This window comes from Gracilinanus agilis, chromosome 3 (assembly GCF_016433145.1).
Source record: "Gracilinanus agilis isolate LMUSP501 chromosome 3, AgileGrace, whole genome shotgun sequence".
NCBI lineage: Eukaryota > Metazoa > Chordata > Mammalia > Didelphimorphia > Didelphidae > Gracilinanus > Gracilinanus agilis.
The window spans coordinates 8,924,938-8,944,993 of record NC_058132.1 but is presented as its reverse complement, the minus strand read 5'-3'; the positions used below and the strand labels follow the sequence as shown (position 1 = coordinate 8,944,993).

General features: G+C 41.5%; 1 protein-coding gene across 1 annotated transcript; it reads right to left on the bottom strand.

Annotated features, from left to right (window-relative positions):
* Positions 1-5,287: 5,287 nt before the first annotated feature.
* On the bottom strand, positions 5,288-19,539 carry LOC123240716 (cytosolic phospholipase A2 gamma-like). Its single transcript, XM_044668435.1, has 12 exons — positions 19,511-19,539; positions 19,257-19,455; positions 18,651-18,768; positions 16,415-16,570; positions 16,149-16,202; positions 15,930-16,028; positions 12,399-12,506; positions 11,222-11,359; positions 9,325-9,420; positions 7,953-8,107; positions 7,506-7,683; positions 5,288-5,695 (listed from the first exon to the last, which is right to left on the bottom strand). The coding sequence occupies exons 1-12, from the start codon at positions 19,537-19,539 to the stop codon at positions 5,535-5,537; spliced, it is 1,491 nt and encodes a 496-aa protein (XP_044524370.1). The 3' UTR covers positions 5,288-5,534.
* Positions 19,540-20,056: the final 517 nt, after the last annotated feature.

Genomic DNA, 20,056 nt, shown 5'->3' with positions numbered 1-20,056 from the left:
GAAATTGAACAGGCCATTAAAGAACTCCCTAAGAAAAAATCGCCAGGGCCTGATGGATTCACAAGTGAATTCTATCAAACATTCAAAGAACAATTAATCCCAATACTATACAAGTTATTTGATATAATAATCAAAGAAGGAGTCTTACCAAACTCCTTTTATAGCACAAATATGGTACTGATTCCAAAGCCAGGTAGATCAAAAACAGAGAAAGAAAATTACAGACCAAGCTCCTTAATGAACATAGATGCAAAAATCTTAAATAGAATACTAGCAAAAAGACTCCAGCAAGTGATCAAGAGGGTTATTCATCATGATCAGGTGGGATTTATACCAGGAATGCAAGGATGGTTCAACATCAGGAAAACAATCCACATAATTGACCTTATCAACAAGCAAACCAACAAAAACCACATGATTTTGACAAAATATAACACCCATTCCTACTGAAAACACTAGAAAGTATAGGAATAGAAGGTCCTTTCCTAAAAATAATAAACGGTATATACCTAAAACCATCAACAAGCATAATATGCAATGGGGATAAATTAGAAGCCTTTCCAATAAGATCAGGTGTGAAACAAGGATTCCCATTATCACCTCTATTATTTAACATTGTACTAGAAACACTAGCAGTAGCAATTAGAGAAGAAAAAGAAATTGAAGGTATCAAAATAGGCAGTGAGGAGACTAAGCTATCACTCTTTGCAGATGATATCATGGTCTACTTAAAAAATCCTAGAGAATCAACTAAGAAGCTTGTAGAAATAATCAACAACTTTAGCAAAGTGGCAGGATACAAAATAAATGCACATAAGTCATCAGCATTTCTATATATTTCCAACACATCACAGCAGCAAGAGGTAGAAAGAGAAACACTATTTAAAATCACCCTATACAATATAAAATACTTAGGAATCTATCTACCAAAACAAACATAGGAATTATACGAACATAACTACAAAACACTTTCCAAACAATTAAAACTAGATATAAACAATTGGAAAAAACATTGAGTGCTCATGGGTAGGATTAGCTAACATAATAAAAATGACCATTCTACTCAAATTAATTTACTTATTTAGTGCCATACCTATCAAACTACCAAAAGCCTTTTTTACTGCATAAGAAAAAAATATATAACAAAGTTTATTTGGAAGAACAAAAGATCAAGAATATCAAGGGAAATAATGAAAAAAAAGCGAAGGAAGGTGGCTTAGCAGTACCAGATATTAAGGTATACTATAGAGCAACAGTCATCAAAACAATATGGTACTGGCTAAGAGATAGAAGGGAGGATCAGTGGAATAGACTTGGGGTAAGTGACGTCAGCAAAACAGTATATGATAAACCCAAAGAGCTCAACTTTTGGGACAAAAATCCACTATTTGACAAAAACTGCTGGGAAAATTGGGAAACAATATGGGGGAGATTAGGTTTAGATCAACATCTCACACCCTACACCAAGATAAATTCAGAATGGGTTAATGACTTGAATATAAAGAGGGAAACTATAAATAAGTTAAATGAACACAGAATAGTATACTTGTTAGATCTCTGGGAAAGGAAAGATTTTAAAACCAAGCAAGAGTTAGAAAAAATTACAAAATGTAAAATAAATAATTTTGATTATATAAAACTAAAAAGCTTTTGTACAAACCAAAACAATGCAGCCAAGATCAGAAGGGAAACAACAAATTGGGAAAAAATCTTTATAACAAAAAACTCTTACAGAGGTCTAATTACTCAAATATACAAGGAGTTAAATCAATTGTATAAAAAATCAAGCCATTCCCCAATCGATAAGTGGGCAAGGGACATGAATAGGCAATCTTCAGATAAAGAAATCAAAAGTATCAATAAGCACATGAGAAAGTGTTCTAAATCTCTAATGATTAGAGAAATGCAAATGAAAACAACTCTGAGGTACCACCTCACACCTAGCAGATTGTCTAAAATGATAGCAGGGGAGAGTAATGAATGTTGGAGGGGATGTGGCAAAATTGGGACATTAATGCACTGCTGGTGGAGTTGTGAAATGATCCAACCATTCTGGATGGCAATTTGGAACTATGCCCAAAGAGCGATAAAAGAATGCCTGCCCTTTGATCCAGCCATACCATTGTTGGGTTTGTACCCCAAAGAGATCATAGATAAACAGACTTGCACAAAAATATTTATAGCTGTGCTTTTTGTGGTGGCAAAAAACTGGAAAATGAGGGTATGTCCTTCAATTGGGGAATGGCTGAACAAATTTTGGTATATGCTGGTGATGGAATACTATTGTGCTAAAAGGAATAATAAACTGGAGGAATTCCATGTGAACTGGAAAGACCTCCAGGAACTGATGTAGAGTGAAAGGAGCAGAACCAGAAGAACATTGTACACAGAGCCTGATACACTGTGGTAAAATCGAATGTAATGGACTTCTGTACTAGCAGCAATGCAAAGACCCAAGACAATTCTGAGGGATTTATGGTAAAGAATGCTATCCACATTCAGAGGAAGAACTACAGGAGTGGAAACAAAAGAAAAACAACTGCTTGAACACTTGGGTTGATGAGGACATGATTGGGGATGTAGACCCGAAAAGACCACACCAATGTAACTCAATAATATGTAAATAAACCTTGACTGACCACACATGTTAAAACCAGTGGAAATGCGAGTTAGCTACGGGGGGTGGGGGGCGGGGGAAGAGTAAAGTAAAAACATGAATTATGCAACCATGGAAAATTTTTCTAAAAATTAAAAATTAAAAAAAAAAACAACAAACAAGTCTAATCCTTATGCCTAGTAATCAAGACTCCTTCAAGTCTTTTTTCCTCAAACTAATCATCCTAATTCAGTCAATCAGTCCCCATTATAAATGCCAAGGACTCAAAGCCCTTCACTATCATGGTCGCCCTTGTCTAGACAGCTTCTCAATGTCATCCTTAAACCATGGTCTCCAGAACTAAAAACTAGTGACAGTTACAGAGTCCAAAGGGATTATCACAACCCTATTTCCAGAAATTCTGTCTCTCTCTCTTTTTTTAATCCTTAGTTTCTGTCTTAAAATCAATACTAAGTACCAGTTCCAAGATATAAGTGTGGTAAGGGCAAGGCAATGAGGGTTAAGTGACTTGCCCAGGGTCATCACAGAGCTACAAAATATCTAAGGTCAGTTTTGAACCTAGGACTTCCAGGCTCCAGGTCTGACTCTCTATCCATTGAGTCACCTACCTGCCCCATCTCTGTGTCTCTTTATGCTGCCCAAGATCATATTAACTTTTTTAGATGTCCCCATCACACTGCTGATTCACGTCCTTGTATCTGTATTCTAAAGCATCCAGACACTTTTTGGAATAACTGGTATCTATTCATGCCTCTCCCATCTTGTGGAATTGTCTTTACTCATTCCTGAGCTTGTTTTATGGGACTTTGCCACACCTAAATTCGTGGTCAGCTACCTGGTCTTGCTTTACAACTTCTCTTCACGTCTTTTTAAAACTAAATTGGTTGGTGAGCTCCCTGTGCATGCACATTGATCTCTTCAGACAAATCCCTCTTTTTCTCCTCCTCAGAATTGGTTCTCTTTGGAGCTTGAGAATTTCTTAAGCAACTCACATCTCTCTCGGCCTGACATCTCCTGAGGCACATTATGTCATGGAATCATAATTACTTTTCTTCCAAAGCTCTTGAAATAAGCTTTCATAAAATTCAGGGTTTTGTCAGGGCATAGCCAGTTTTCCTCCCATCAAACAAAAACACTGATGGAATGTTTACTTCTGCCTCAAAACTAAAGCTTCTCTAATAATGAAAATCAGATCCAAAAGAATTTCCTCTATGCTGTCTTTTGAAGGATGGAATTATCACTAAATTAAGAAATTATTAGCTGCTCTACTTTTGTGGGTGAGAGACAGAGAGCACTAGGTAAACATCTGGATAATTGAAGTACCCCAATTATATCATTATATATACAATACCTCTTCACCCCACCTATCCTATTTCTTTTTAATATTATGGCCATTGAGAGCCATGGTCCTAGAATGGGTGTCTTCCTATTCCAATTCTGTTATATCTTTGAAGTCAAATTTGTCCTCTTTGAATTAATCCTACAAGGTTTGTTGCCTATATGGCATTTCTATGTAAAATCTCTTAAGGTTTTAGATTTAATCTCCTGGGAATTTCTGATATAAATCCTATCTGGTCATTGTGTCAAATTCTTATGATATATGGTCATATCTCCTTTTCTAAAATTTTATTCAATAATTTCGCATCAACATTTATCAGAGATGATGGTCTATAGCAGTGATAGTGAACTTTTAGAGACTGAGTGCCCAAACTGCAACCCTCATGCTGCATGTGAGCCCCCCACCTTACTCCAGACAGAGGAGGAAGTGTTCTCATTGCGCTGCTGGGCAGAAGGGTGAGTGATGTGAAAAAATGTCCTCAGAGGGCGAAGGGAACAACCCCCTCTGGCATGCTCTGGCACATGTGCCATAGGTTGACCAACACAGGTCTATAGTTTCCTTTCTCTATTTTATCTCTTCCTAGTTTCAGAATCGAGGCTGTGTTGTGCTATTGAAAGTTTGGTAAGAGCTCCTCTTTCTCGATTTTCACAAATAATTTATATAATATGTAATATCATTTATATGATATATAATAATCAACAATTGTTGAGCGTTTGACAGAATTCTCTTATAAATCCATCTGGCCCTAGGATTTGTTTTTGATGTCCAACTTTATCTCCCCCTACCAACTGCACCCACCTTGGTTCTCCTCCTGCCCTGTCCCCTCCCTATACTATCTCCATTATTGGAATGATCTTTCCCCAACCTTAGTCTCTTTAAACAACTCCATTCCTTAAAGGTCCATCCTGAAGGACCACGTGTCTTCCATAGCAACCTCCAGATAAGAATGGTACTTCCCTATATTTTCCCTAGCCCCTTTTCTAGACCTTTCCTCTTCCCCAATTACATGATTCTACCCCATGCCAAAGTAATTTCTATTGTGCCCAACACTGTATTAGTGCCTTGTCTAATACCTGGCTTATAGTAAACACTTAAGTCCTTTTTCCTCACCTCACTTAACAAATCTGAGCTGGACATTGCATATTTATCACTGTTTTATACATGAAGAAACAGAAGCTCAGAGAAACTGTGTGAGTGAGCCAGGGTCACATATCCAGTGTCTGAACCATGATTCAAATTCCTGCGTCCTCACCCTGGGACTAGGCCTCTTTCTGGTAACTCTAAGCTTCTGTAAATAGAAGAGTAACAAGAAGGATGAAACTCTAGATTGCTGTGAGCCAAGACAACATTTTATTGGACCTGAGAATAGGTAAGTAGAATGCAGACATGTTGCATAAGAGTACAAGGCATCATGGTGGGGCCTTCTAAAAAAAAAGTTGGCTGCTGAAAGCAGTTATTGAGCAAGCAAATGTGAGATTCTCCCCAAAGGGCAGAAGGAACAGCAGCTGCTCCCAAGTAATAGAAGCCATCCCAGTATGTGTGCACCCTGTGAGGGCAGAAGCTTTGGAGGCTGCCTTCCTATGAGGCTGTCTGTGCCAGTTTACAGATCTTTTCCAAGATTCTTTCCTTGTTGTTCCTCACATTGGCCTTCGCATCTTCCAGGAGTTGACACACCTCATCATCAGAATAGTCTTTGAGGCGGAATGTCTTAAACGTCTCACATCTCTTCTCGATGACCTCTAAGACACAGGGAGACAGAGAAACCATGATGTTACCAAGCAGTCCATTTTAGACTATTCCTTCCTCATAAAGGGGCAAATGCACACTGGAAGAGTTAGAAGGACATCTGGTGGGGCAGCTGGGTAGCTCAGTGGATTGAGAGCCAGGACTAGAGATGGGAGGTCCTGGATTCAAATCTACCCTTAGCCACTTTCTAGCTGTATGACCCTGGGCAAGTCACTTACCCCCATTGCCTAGCTCTTGTCCTTCTGTCTAGAAGTTGTTACTAAGATAAGAAGTAAGGGTTAAAAAAAGAAATTAAGCTACTTCTAGCAGTAGCACCCAATTAATCATTGAAATTAGTCATTTCATTACAGAATAACCCAGAAAGGATATATTTTCTTCGTTAAGTTCGAAATCATGAGTTCCCATTTCTCTTCCCAGTAATTCTTACTCCCCTTTTCTGAGAAGGTCACTGTTTTCCTGCTCAACCACAAACCCTAAGGCTCCCCGGCTGTTCCACACTAAGACACTGTTCACAACTGGTACTTGCAAAGTGGAAGAAACAAGCCTGTAAATCCCCAGCTTGCAGGTTTCTTGCATGGCGCCCTCTCCATGGAATACCGTAAACCTTCCTGTTGCTAGTCCTGTCCTACGTCCTCTTCTCTCCATATAAGTTCCACTTCTGCACCATAAAAACCAGCCACGTCAAGCATTCGTTTGTCTTTCTTACAACCATGTGTCAGAGGCCCTTGTTTTATGGTAATCGGCAGGCCACACGAGAGAACAAATTATCCAGGAAGTAGGTAAAGAATTCTCATGTTTAGCTCCCCGCATCACCCTATAGTCTTCCAGTCCTCGAAGAGGGTGGCCAACCGCTCTAGGATGAGCATTCATGCAACCCTCACTGGCAATGGCAGAAAAGTTTGGAGAGCCTGGCTAAATTGGGGAAGGGAGGGAAGAATCCTAAATGCTTCCAAGACCTACTTGCCCCTGAGAACTCCAAGTGTGGAGAGAGGGACCCACCACAACCCTTTGCCTTGCACAGACTTGGGCTGGTGCCATCCTGTTGCCGTCCTGTGGCTTGATTCTCTACTTCTGGATGCTCTGCCTGTTTCTCTATGCATAGAGTCCTTCTCATCCTCCAACATCCACTGCATTGGAATATCCTAGTCCCGGATTGCCAACACATCAAGCACTACTGTCTGCTTGCCAGGCCACAAGGTTGGCACATGGCTGACAAAAGCTTTTGGCAGCTCTCAGGAAACTGCTTTATGCACAATTCTAGAGATTCCGGGGTCCTCTCCAGCAATTGGGACTAGGCCGTTGTGGGATCGGGTACAAGCCAAGAGCCAAAGTAGTTCCCCACAGTAATCCTGGGAATATGCCTGCTACTTGACACATTTATGGAAGAGCTAATCCCGGGATGATTACTCCTAGGCCGGACTGAGCTCAATCCAAGTACCTTCACTTAAACTGCTTTGCTAGAGAATCTATTTAAGTCTCGAATCCTTCCACCACCACCTGCCACCACCCAGATGGCTGGTACTTAAGCCCTTACAAGACTCTGGCTGCTGCGCCGTCCCATTTCAGGTGGGACTAGAGTAGAAGGGACTATAAAGAAGAAGGGAACACGGCTTAGGGCTCTCTGGAAACTAGTAACATCTCTCCCTTGCCTAGAAAGAAGCCTTCGCCAAAGTCCATGCTTGCAAACCTCAGTGAGCATCATTCCAGGCCACAGGGAACCCTTTGAACCCAGAACCACAATGCTCTTTAGACCCATCTCCACCATCCCAGTGCAAGGCACTCAGTGGCTAACCAAATCCATACCTGCGCTGCCGCAATTCACTTTATTGAAAAGAGGGAAGTGCATGACCACAGGGCCCTTCTCCCTTTCAAAGATGTAGAAGTCAGAAGGAGCCTGGGCATCTTGGTTGAGCTTATCTTCATCCACTGGAGGGAAGGGGATATTGCAGGTTTTGCAATACTTTGCTGTATCCTTGATGGTCTGGAGAGAGGGGACACAGACCCACTCCTGTTACCAACTGAGAGTTCTAGAGCCTGAAGGACCTCTAGACACTCTCAACCCTCCCCCTGCCCCAATTACATTTTCTAGATGGGGAAATGGAGGCCAATCTGAAGGAGAAAAGGACTGAATGAAAGTCACACCATGATTTGGAGACTAGAACCCAGGCCTCACATTCTAAGCAGGGGCTCTTTCTTGCTTGATTGGTCCCGACAAGGGTCTTTGGAAGGGTTGAATGCCTTTCCCATTACCAGAAATGGATCCCCTTCACTGAAGTCAAAGGAGAGGATGATGTCAGTGTTGCGCACTGGGGGCAGGACCAGGGGATAGGCACAGTTGATATCCAAGCCAGCATCCATCAAATACAGATTTTCCCGGTCTGTGAGATCCTTGTCCTTGATGTCTCCTAAGAAAAAAGGACCATAGATCCTCTCACAAAAGCACAGGATCTTGGAGGTAGCCCAATCCATTCCTGAATCAGGACTCCATGAGCAAAACCTCAGACATGTAAGTCAGTTCATTCCTATGGCCAGTTATAGCCTTACCCACCATCCGTGCAGAGACACATTATCTTCCATTCACTAAGAAGAAGTCTTTCTACTGGGGACAGTAGATTGAGTGGATTGAGATAGCGGGTCCTGGTTTCAAATGTGGTCTCGGACACTTCCTAGTTGTGTAACCCTGGGCAAGTCACTTAACTCCCATTGCCTAGACCTTACTACTTTTCTCCCTTGGAACCAATACACAGTATGGATTCAAAGATGGAAGACAAGGGTTTTTAAAAATTTAATTTATTGATGCCCCCCAAATTCTCTACATATTTCCCACTCATGTTTCCTGTCCGCCTTCTTTTTCTAGTCTCCCATGCCACAAGGATGACCCTTGGTGTGATGGGGAAGAGGGGAGTGGGCAGAGAAGGATATTCTGTGTTCTAACATTGGAAGGGTAGATGTGGGAAAGAGGGTTTGATCTGCTCATCCTAGAAAGCAGAATAAGGAGCAATGAGGAGGGCATAATATAAGATAGCAAATCTCCATTAGATATGAGGGGAAACTTCCTAATTATGTCACTCTATCTCCTAACTGTAGCCATTTGTCTTGTCCCCAGTGCCTATAACACTCTTCCTCCCCATCTCCACCCCCCTGATTTCCCTGTTTTTCTTCAAGTCTAAGCTAAAATCATGCTTTCCTGGTTCCCCTTAGTATTTAGTGACTACCTTCTCTTGATTTTCCCCAATTTCTCCTGAATCTATCTTGTTTGTACATAACTATTTATAGGTTATCTCCATTGTTAAACTGAAAACTTCTGAAAGGCAAGGACTGGGTTTTTGTTTTTCAGGAAAGGACCTATCTTTGTAGCTACATTGCTTAGCACAGTGCCTGGCATATGGCAAGTATTTAATAAATGCACATGGGACATGGCATAACAAAGATAGCTGACCCAACAACTAGAATATCCTAGAAACGGCTATCTTGAGATGTTATCCCATCATTAAAGGTCTTGAAGCAGAAAGTCAACAACCACTTGCAAAGGATGGTATACATCTGCCCAGGTCTAAATTGTATAAGGGTGGCCACTCTAGTCCCTTCCAACTCAGATACTGTGATCCTAAGAAGCCCTTACCGTACTTATACAGAAAGTTATTTGTTGTTCCCCATGTCCAAAATAAGAGACACTTGGAAGTCTTCCATATGAATTGGAGGAAAGATGGGATATTGCCTAGAGAGTGAGAAAATTTGAGTCAGACTCAAAGATATCCATGAAAGCAGTCCCTTGTTGGAAGAAGCAAGGATCAAAAAAGCCAGATCATGTGGGAAAGGAAGAAATTTAAGACCAAGCAAGAGATAGAGAACATTGCAAAATGTAAAATGAATGACTTTGATTATATCAAATTAAAAAGGGTTTGCACAAACAAAACCAATGCAACCAGAATTAGAAGGAAAGCAACAAACTGGGAGAATGTTTTTATAACAAAACTCTCTGACAAGGGCTTAATTTCACAAATATATAAAGAATTAAGTCAAATTTACAAAAAAATCAAGCCATTCCCCATTCGACAAATGGTCAAGGGACGAGAATAGGTAGTTTTCAGATGATGAAATCAAAACTATCAATAAGCACATGAAAAAATGTTCTAAATCCTCCTGATTAGAGAAATGCAAATTAAAACAACTCTGAAGTAACACTTTATACCTAGCGGACTGGTCAATATGGCAGCAAAGGAAAGTGATAAATGTTGAAGGGAATGTGGCAAAATTGGGGCACTCTTTTCACAATTCCCAACAACTACTGGTGGAGTTGTGAATTGGTCCAACAATTATGGAGGGTAATTTGGAATTATGCACAAAGGGCTTTAAAAGATCACCTGCCCTTTGACCCAGTCATACCACTGTTGGATTTGTACCCCAAAGAGATAATAAGGAAAAAGACTTGTACAAAAATATTGATAACCACACTCTTTGTGGTGGCAAAAAGATTGGGACATGAGGGGGTGTCCATCGATTGGAGAATGGCTGAATAAATTATGGTATCTGATGGTGATATCATATTATTGTGCTGAAAGGAAAGATGAACTGGAGGAATTCCATGTGAACTAAATGACCTCCAGAAATTGATAGAGTGAAAGGAGCAGAACCAGGAGAACATTGTACACAGAGACTGATACATTATGGCACAATCAAATGTAATGGACTTCTCTACTAGCAGCAATGCAATGATCCAGGACAGTTCAGAGTAACTTATTAGAAAGAACACCATCCACATCCAGAGAAAGAACTAGGGGAACAAAAATGCAGAAGAAAAACATATGATCGATCACATAGTTCAATAGGGATATGCTTAGGGTTTTGATGTTAAAAAAGATCACTCCACTGCAAATATGAATAACATGGAAATAGATTTTGAACAATGATACATGTATAAACCAGTGGAACTGCTTGTCAGCTTCAGGAGTGGGGAGGAAAGAGTGGGAGAGGGGGTAGGGAATCATGAATCATGAAACCAAGGAAAAATATTCTAAATTAAAAAATAATTTAAATTTTTTTAATTAAAAAAGCCAGATCAGTGCTGTAGAGAAGGCAGAAAAAGTAGAACCACACAATCTGATTTTGAAATCTGGTTCTGATGCTTGCTAGATAGGTGACCTTGCCCAAGCTATACATTCCCTTTGTACCTCAGTTTCTCTCTCCATAAAACTGGGGGGGAGGGGGAAGGAAGGAAGGCTACAACAACTCGATAATTTCTCATAGCTCTAGATCCTCTGATCCTAGAATATTCTGGTCTAATCGTTGGACCTTGAGCCAACCCTCACCCCCTTATGAACCTCAGATTCACCACCATGAAGAATAAGCATTCTTTGATGGTCCTTGAACTATTATGATACTCTAGAATTTTAGATGAGTTAATCACATGCCCCACTTCCCTCATATACCTCCAAGGTACATGTTGTCCTAACATTGGATAGAGGACAGATATCCCCTCAGATGGTGACATTGCAGCTGCAGGGAAAAATTTCACTTACGCTCTTCCTTTGCATCATGCTTCAAGACCTTTGTGAGTAAGTCCAGAATGTATTGTCTCTGTTGATCTGGAGAGTTATGGCGCAAATGCTTAATCATCTTGTTGGTCATTGTCTGAGCCTCAGAAAAACCTTTGTACCCTGTGGCCAGAAAGAGGATACATCAGCCTCTATTCCCTCAGAGAGCTCCATATCTGCTGCCTGAGTGGGTCTTGGTCATTGCTTTTTGCCCAAGAGTTCAACTAATTTGGAGGAAAGTAGTACAAGAAGTATGGAAAACAACCAACACATTCTTCGGGACTTCAGATGCATCCTGTGCCCTGACTGAATATGTCAGTACCTTGGCCAGCTCACTGTAGACCACACAAAGTCTTCACCCAAAAGAATTTGCCAAAGGTTGTTGAGGAACATAGTACCTGAAGCTCTTTGGTTCTTAGGACTGTTGAGGAATACCCAAACTGAAAAATTATTCCCTACCTCTGCTTCTGTGCCCATACTATCAGCTTTTCTTCAACCTGTAGTAATCCTTCCTCCCGCCTCCATGCTCTCTTTTGTCTCCCCCCACCACATACTGATGTAAGGCTAGGTATCCCTACAGAGCATGACTCTGGAATGCAATCAGAGCTGAGTTTTCCATCTCAGCCAGGAGCCAAATGTCTTCCCTCAGACTAGGGTCCCTCTGAAGTAAGGCCTACATTGTCAGGTCAGGACTGTATCAGTGGCAGGGCTATGCTGCTTCCTTCAGTCTAAGGGAATTCCCAATGACGGGACTATATCTAAACCTCACATCAGAAGCTCTTAGAGAAGAAAATAATCTTTCTTTTTCAACTAGGACCTGCCCAAAAGTTGATGCATTGTCTTATTCACTATATCAAGGGCTCCCTGAGTTAATTAGAAGACAGGAGAGCTAAGTACAGGACACCCTGTCACCTACTCCATTCCAGGATTAAGCCTGGATGTGGAATCAGAAGACCTTGTTCACATCCCAACTCTTCCTCTAATTCCTTCTTTGGTCTAAGACCCTCATATTCATCATACGCCTTTTCTGCAAAATAAGCATAAGGGTCATTCCAGTTTTGACATCCTATGCCTCTATGAGATTTTGCTTAAGGGAGAGGGATTCTCTTCTTGGTAATGAACACATTACTGAAACTACCACCATCCCTCTTGGTATTCATACCTGCCATTTTAGAATGGAGACTTTCCAGGACTGGCAGACAGTCTCCACCTGATGTAAAGGTGTAAACCAAGATGACTAGTTCTTCCATGATGATTTGCAAGATATCTCCTGAAAAGAAAAGTCACAGCATAAACAATATCCCTTCTTTCTGACTCCCCCAGGCACAAGCAATCTTGGCTGAAAGGTGAGGAAGGAGATCTAAGAATATGAGAAAGTTATCTGTTCACAGGTAAAAGCCTACTGGTCTAAACTCAAAGGTCCTGGAAGAAATCGGTAAAACTATCCCTTAATCCATCCTCAGAAGGTGAACCAACACCAAGATCCTCAAAAAAGGAGACCACCTTTGGTCACATAAATTGTTCATCCTAGAAGCAAGTTCTTCTTTAGAGACATTTTTAAAAAACTCTTACCTTCCATCTTAGAAACAATACTGTTTATTGGTTCCAAGGAAGAAGAGTGGTAAGAACTAGGCAATGGGAGTTAAGTGATTTGCCCAGGGTCACACAGCTAGGAAATATCTGAGGCCAGATTTGAACCAAGGACCTCCCGTCTCTACTCTTTAAAGTCATCTTAAGTCTCTTGCTGAATAGCAGCAAATTTAGTAGAAAGAGCATCTTGAACTTCATTTGAATCCTCGTTCTGACATTTCCTATTTGTGTAACCTTACTCGAGGCATTTTCCTTTTTGAACTGCTTCAATTTCTTCTTCTTTAAAATAAAGGTGATGGTATTTGCATGATTTATTTCTCCAAGTTCTGTTTGGGAGAGCGATTTGTAGGCCTTAAAGAACTATGAATATAGAAGTGACAGTTGTTATTACTATTCTTAAAATCATGAAGATCATTGAGTGAAATGTATGTCATAGCCCACTTCTCTTTCATTTTCTCAAAATAGCAAGAAATACATCAGAAGAGAAGGATGGTTATGATGATAGTCTTTAAGTATTTGAAATCAATCATTCAAGCAAGTAAGCATGTATTAAGGGTCTACTCTGTGCTAGGTCCTGGAGTTACAAATACAAAGAAAGGAACCCTTACTGTCAAGGAGTTTGCATTCAACTAGTGGAGACCACCAATACGTATGCAAATATGTACAGAATAAGTAATTTTGCTGATATAGGAAATTTCCAGGAGATTTCCGGGAGAGGAAGACTCACTCTACCAATTCAGGATGTCACTTTCTCAGACATTTAAAATCCTAGAGAGTTGCCTAAAATACCAAGACTAGGTGAATTGCCCAGGGTCATGATCAGTATGTTTTTCAGAGAGTGCAGAACCAAAGGCAAGAGGGTCAGCCTGTCGAGTAACTCTAAAGGATGTTTGCTTTGACATATCTTGTCTCTGTATCAAAGGGTGCTGCCTGGGTTGTCCTAGGACCGAGTCACAAGTTGACATGCTGAATCCAAAAGAGATGGAACAAGGAGCATAGTTAAGAAGGATGGCTCCCATTGAGTACAAGAGTAAGACTGTCAGGCATGATTCAAGATCCACTGAATCCTGTCCACATAGTGCAGTTTATGAAAGTTTCAGGCAAGATGGGTATCTAAACAACAGGCTAACTATGAGTCTGAAGGCAATTACGTAAGGCTCATATAGTCTAATGAATCTCTATCTCTCCAATAGGATGATGCTCCCACAGCCACCCCAAGTTCATTGCCTTCGAGGTGAACAACACTAAGTGTTGCATGTGTAAAGACCTATGCCTTTGGTATGTGACCTTTTTGGTTGCTTAAGGGAGCAGAAAAGAGTAGTTACTTAAAAGGCAACAACAAAATGAACTTAAAAGAAAGAACACAAACAAAACTGCTTGAAGAAATATGCAGATGGCCTGTGGATCTGAGAGAATATTGCCTCTCAGTTAAATTTTCCAACAGGTCCTGATGGAAGACAGATCAATTAAGGTAAGGAAGGCTAAATGCATTGCACTTATTTACATTTAATTTTGTAAATAACTTGAAGATTGATATAGAAATTATCAAATACCTTTTTAGAAAGAGTGGGATGATTATATAAGAATTATTGAGGTCATTCTTGCCAGAAATGTGCAATACTTTAGTTTAACATCATAATATAGAAATGTGTTGCCGCTTATATGGAAGCTCTGATTTAAAGCATATTCAATTATATAGAGAAAACCAGAACATATGGAAAATAGGATATGAGAAGTTGAGCAAAGGAGGAACCAGAAGCTGAGAAGAGAAGGAAGGCATAGAGAGAAACAACTTGCAAAACACAGACTATAGAAATTAATAGGGACCTGAGCAAGGCTGACAGCTAGACTTAGAAGAGAGCTCTGAGGTTGGAGGACAGAATCCTCTCTCTATGGAAAGGGTTGCTTGGCTCACTGCCAGCTAGTGCCACTAGAAAGACAGAAGACTTCTTGGTGGTGTCTGTATTGCCCTTAACTGCCCTTTATGGCTTAAGAAGGAAGAATTTCTTATAGCTCACAGAGAAGACTTAACTTGCTGATTCTAGGCTTAATGCAACTGTTTTAACAAAAGAGCATAATATTGTATTTTGTAAAAAGAGCCCAACACTTTATCAATATGTTGCCATTGGTGGCTATGTGCTAAAAGAACTTGACATAACCTCAGCAGCCCAAGAGTTGCAGAGAAGTGGCTTTGCTCAATAGGAGAATAACCAGCTGAAAAATAGTCTTGCCCACCAACTGATACATACCTCTTCGCTAAAGAGATAAAAAATTCTGAAGCCTGCCTTCCAGAGTCATTTGTTGTCCCAGACCCCAGTTTCTCTACTCATTTGCTTTATTGCTAGACTTCAGTGTGCGTCCACTCTACTCTTTCTCCTCCCTTGGGGACACTGTTTGCATTGGTGGGACAGTGTGACCTAGGCTTATAAATAGACTGTGACTTTTCCATTATTCCAATGTTTTGCTACTATTGCATAAATGTCGCGATTATTCTTGCGTTTGCCTTATTGTTTAGTAAATGCTTCATTCATGTTTAAGAATCAATGGTCCCATTTTTTATTCTGGTCCCCAAATTTCTGATCTCTAAGCCTGCAACCTAAGAAACTGCAACCTAAAGTAGGGGCAGCTGGGCTAGCTCAGTGGATTGAGAGCCAGGCCTAGAGACGAAAAGGTCCTAGGTTCAAATCCGGGCTCAGACACTTCCCAGCTGGGTGACCCTGAGCGACTGTGTGACCCATTGCCTACTGGTTGTGGCCCTATGCTCCTAGAATGGAGTCCCAGGATTAAAAAAAAAAAAAGCCTAGAGAAATTTGACTGGGTTTCCCTAAGACCATTTCACCAATTGACATGTTGAATCGAAAAGTGATAAAACAATTAACATAGTTAGGGAACACGGTTCTCTCTGAGTACAAGCATAGGGCTGTCAGGCATAATTTGAAAGGCATTGATTCCAGTCCATATAACCAAGCTTATATAAGTCTCAAACAACATGAGTACATTTCTCTGGCCACAATCACCAAATATAACCTTTTAAAAACAGATCTTTGATACTCAGGGCCAAGCCCATGCCAAGGCATGAGAGGATCCAGGTTCAGGTCATTACCTTCAGGCACAAGTCCTTTTCCTTCTATCTCTTTGGAAAGGAGACGTAGGAGGCTTTTTTCCTGGGTGCTATCCTGACGGATGAATTTCAATAGGAAATCTACAAGAAGAATGGAATTTCTTTCAATGGGGGTCAAAAGAAAGGCTTATCCTGGCTCCAACCCCCCTTTATTCCCCTTTTCTTCTCTGAACCTTGAAGAAACCTGTTTCTCACACCTACCTTTTACAGATGTGAGAATAGAGTTTCTGTCTGCCAGAGCACTGCCAAACAATCCTGCAAAGAGGAGGAGGAAGAAGAGGAGAGGAATATCACAGAACGGAATTAAAGTCTAGGTTCTCATTTGGCACTTTGCACCTCTAAGAACCAAAAGAATCTCTGGGAACTAGGATGCTAACTGGAGACCAGAGAATGTGAGAGTCACACGGGAAGGAGTCACAGTGCTTCTGTCCCCCTGCCTCTTGTTGGAGGATAGATTCAGTTCTTACCTCTCAGATAGGATAAATCCCTTTCAGCTTCCTGTTGGATGAGCTTCCCTGCCTTGAACTTGCTCCCATAATAGGTGGTAGAAACATAAGCACCAGGTGTTGAGAGGCCAGGCGTTGGGTAGCCAGCTGTGTGAGGAGTGAATTCAAACCAGGACTCTAGGAAGTCAACAAAACCATGGCTTTAGTGAGCAGGTTTTACCCCAGGGTAGGAGTCACAACAGGATAAGATTCACACCCAGAAAAATTTACCCCATGCTTCTGGGCTTCCCACCAGAATAGACTCACACCGTCCTGGGCTTTATATCTAGCTACATTCACACTAAGACATGTTCCCACTCCATGTGGGAACCCCATCACCTACTTTGCCTAGAGAGACTCACTGCAGGTCTCTTCCTTGTCACCAACTAGTTGAACCTAATCAGGAAAGGAGACTGGACAGCCCCAGTGAGAGAAGACCTGTTGTAATTGCTCATTATTCGCTTAATATGGTATTCAGGAGATAGGTTGTAAACACTAAAAGGGGTGTTTTAAAAGAGGCTGGGGATCTCAGCTAGCACAGAACAGGAAACATTTTCGTTGTAATGCTCTACAATGAGTGTGTGATGTTTGTGTTTCTGCCACACCAAATGACCACTTTTTGCATTCAAAATTCAGACTGTTCTCCTTCCAAAGAGGAAAGAACAAGAAAATGATCACATTTAAGAGTCAGAAGGGACCTCATTAGCTCCATAAACCAATACCCACTCACCCTCACCCCAATTCCATTTGTAACCCCAAATCCCTCATACACCCGAGGCTGGATGGCTACTTCCTAGGGACAAGGAATGAACCATCTCAGGAGGCAGGCCATTCCACTTTTGGACAGTTGAAAGTATTGGGGGGGTTTTCCTGACATCAAGGCTGATTAGATTCTTTGCCTATTATCCCCATCTAAAGCTAAACAGAAGAAGCCTAATTTCTCCTCCACGTGATAGACATCGAGATATTTGAAGACAGCTCTCATATACCCCACTCCATCTCTTCTTCAGGCTAACCATTCCCTGTTCCTTCAACTAATCCTTAAATGTCCTGAACTTGACATCCTTCACCAACCTGGTTGCCCTCCTCCGGATACTCTCCCTCTCAACAATGTCCCCCTTAAGCCAAGGTAGTCACTAGTAAACATAATACAATGATAAAAAGGTTCAAATAATTCATCTCCATACTCTGTACTATAAAGGAAAATGAAGTTATTCTTTTTAAAAATCTCTTCAAAGTGGAGGTGAAGCTTCAATGAGAAAATAAACATTTAAGAAGGATGTGAAGATTAGAGAAATGCAAAGCAAAAGAACTCCAAGGGGCCACCTCCCGTCTATCAGATTGGCTAATATGACAGAAGATGAAAATAGCAAAAGTTGAAGGGGATATGGGAAAATTGGGACACTTATGCACTGTTGGTGGAGTTGTGAATTGATCAAGCATTCTGTAGAGCAATTTGAAACTACCCAAAGGGCTATAAAACTGTCTGTACCCTTTTGGCTCAGTAACTCCACTCCTAGGTCTCTATCTCAAAGAGTTCAGAGGAAAAGGGAAAAGACCTATATGTACAAAAGTATGGCTTCCCTAATGGCAGAAATGGCAACACAGATAAAATGTATGCAGAGTAGACGGAAGGCAAGCACAGAGGGGAGGGTACTATCTTTGTTGAGTGCTGGGGAAATATCTTGTAGATTATGGGGTTTGAAATGAATCTTGAAAAAAATGAGAGAAGCTAGGATGTGGAGATGATGAGGGGGACTATTCCAAGCACAAAAGAGCCAGCAGCAAAGAGTAGAGAGATGGAACATTATATTCAAGAAACAGCAAGTAGCCTAGAGTTTGTGAATTGTAGAGCATGTGGAAAGGAGGTAAGGGTGAGAAGACTGGCAAAGAAGGAAGGAAACCAGGTTGTAAAGGGTTTTACATGTGGACCACAGAAATGGATCCACTGGTCAGAGATGGTGAAGTGAGGATTCTTGTTCTGGTATGGGTTGGGCGGTGAGATGATCTCTGGTATCCCCTCCAAATCTGCAACTGTGATGATTCTATAAACTTTTCCTCCAAAAAGAGCTCAGCTGCATGGACTATGTAGACATCCCCAGACGATGACCGTGTCCATTCACTGCCTGGCATCGCTGCTCAAAATAGGCCTTCTAGGTAGATATCTTGCCACCCCACCCCAGGTCTCCTGCAGGGGAAACGCCAGGGACATGCTCACTCAGAGTCTTCTCCTTTCCTTCGGGTTGGAGGTAATGGTCGATAGTGGCAAATATGGGATACGGCACCGTCCCCGCCTCAGACTGACCTCTTGAACAGGACAGGTTGGCATGCAGGAGCTGATAAGGTTAAGAGAAAAAGACTGAAATACAGACAAACAGAAAAGGATTCAGGGAGCCACGTCCCCACAGAGCTAGGAAGCACAAAAGTCACAGGGTCTGCAGCTGAAAAGGATCTTAAAGTCTTCTTGCTGCCCCAACTTTATCATTTTTCAGGTGAAGAAACTGAGGTCCAGAAAGGAGAAAGTACTTGCCCAAGACCACACGGAGAATCAGTAGCAAAGCCAAGATTTGAACCTAGGTCTCTTGATTCTAAATCTAGGGTTCTTTCAACAAAGGTCTTCCTGCCTCCCCACCCCTAAGTTACATGAGGTCACCCAGAAATGCCCCTGCACTTAGCACAGTATCAGGCATATATGGCGAGTGATTGACCAGCAAACAGGACACCTAGACTGAGGCAGCCACCCAAATGGGGCATAGAGTGAGGATAATTTCTGAGGTGATCCCACTCATTGCTCCCAGCTCCCCGGTCCTGATAGAGAACTTACTTCCTTAGTAAGGAAGTAGACAAGGGTATAGGACCAGAAGTCAGTCAGGGAATAGTCATCCCTCGTGGCAGCCATGCAGAGCCCACTCAGGGCATGAGAGAAATTCCACTTGTCCTTCTGCAGCCGCCTCCGTAACTCATCCTCTGCCTTCTGCAGGTTCTGCCACCCATCACTCTTGGTGTAGAGGGACGACATGCACCTGAGGAAGAAAGAAGCACCCGTCTGCCCAGATGGTAAAGGGTCTGACCACTTACAAAGCCATTAGGCCACTAGGAGGCACCATCGTACTCAGAGTACCCACCCTAGTCAGGAAGACCCAAGTTCAAATATGACCTCAGGTTTTTACTGGCCAATGGACCCTGGGCAAGTCACTTCACTTCTGACTACCTGTTTACCCAACTATAAAGTAGAGATAATAATAGTATGTTCGTCCTGGCATTATTGTAAGGATCCAATAAGATAGCATTTGTAAACCTGTTTAGAACAGTGCCTGGCACTCAAATAGCACTTAAAAAATGCTTGCTTCCTTCCTCCCCTCTATTATGGTTTCCAAGTGTTTCATAGTTCACAAAGGGCTAGGTGGCTTTTCACTGAAAACCTATTGACTATTAGCCAAATACATTATTTACACAGCTGGGGAGTTTCTAAAGTGCTTTACAGTCTAGCTCTGCTTTGTCATCTACAAAGTCCATTGTTCCTCCCAATTCCCCCAAGTTCTTTGTCATTCGTTATGTCCTTCCAGAAAGTCCTTCAACATCAGTCAAGAAAGCCTGGAGTCTCAACCTTATTCTTGGAGTCAG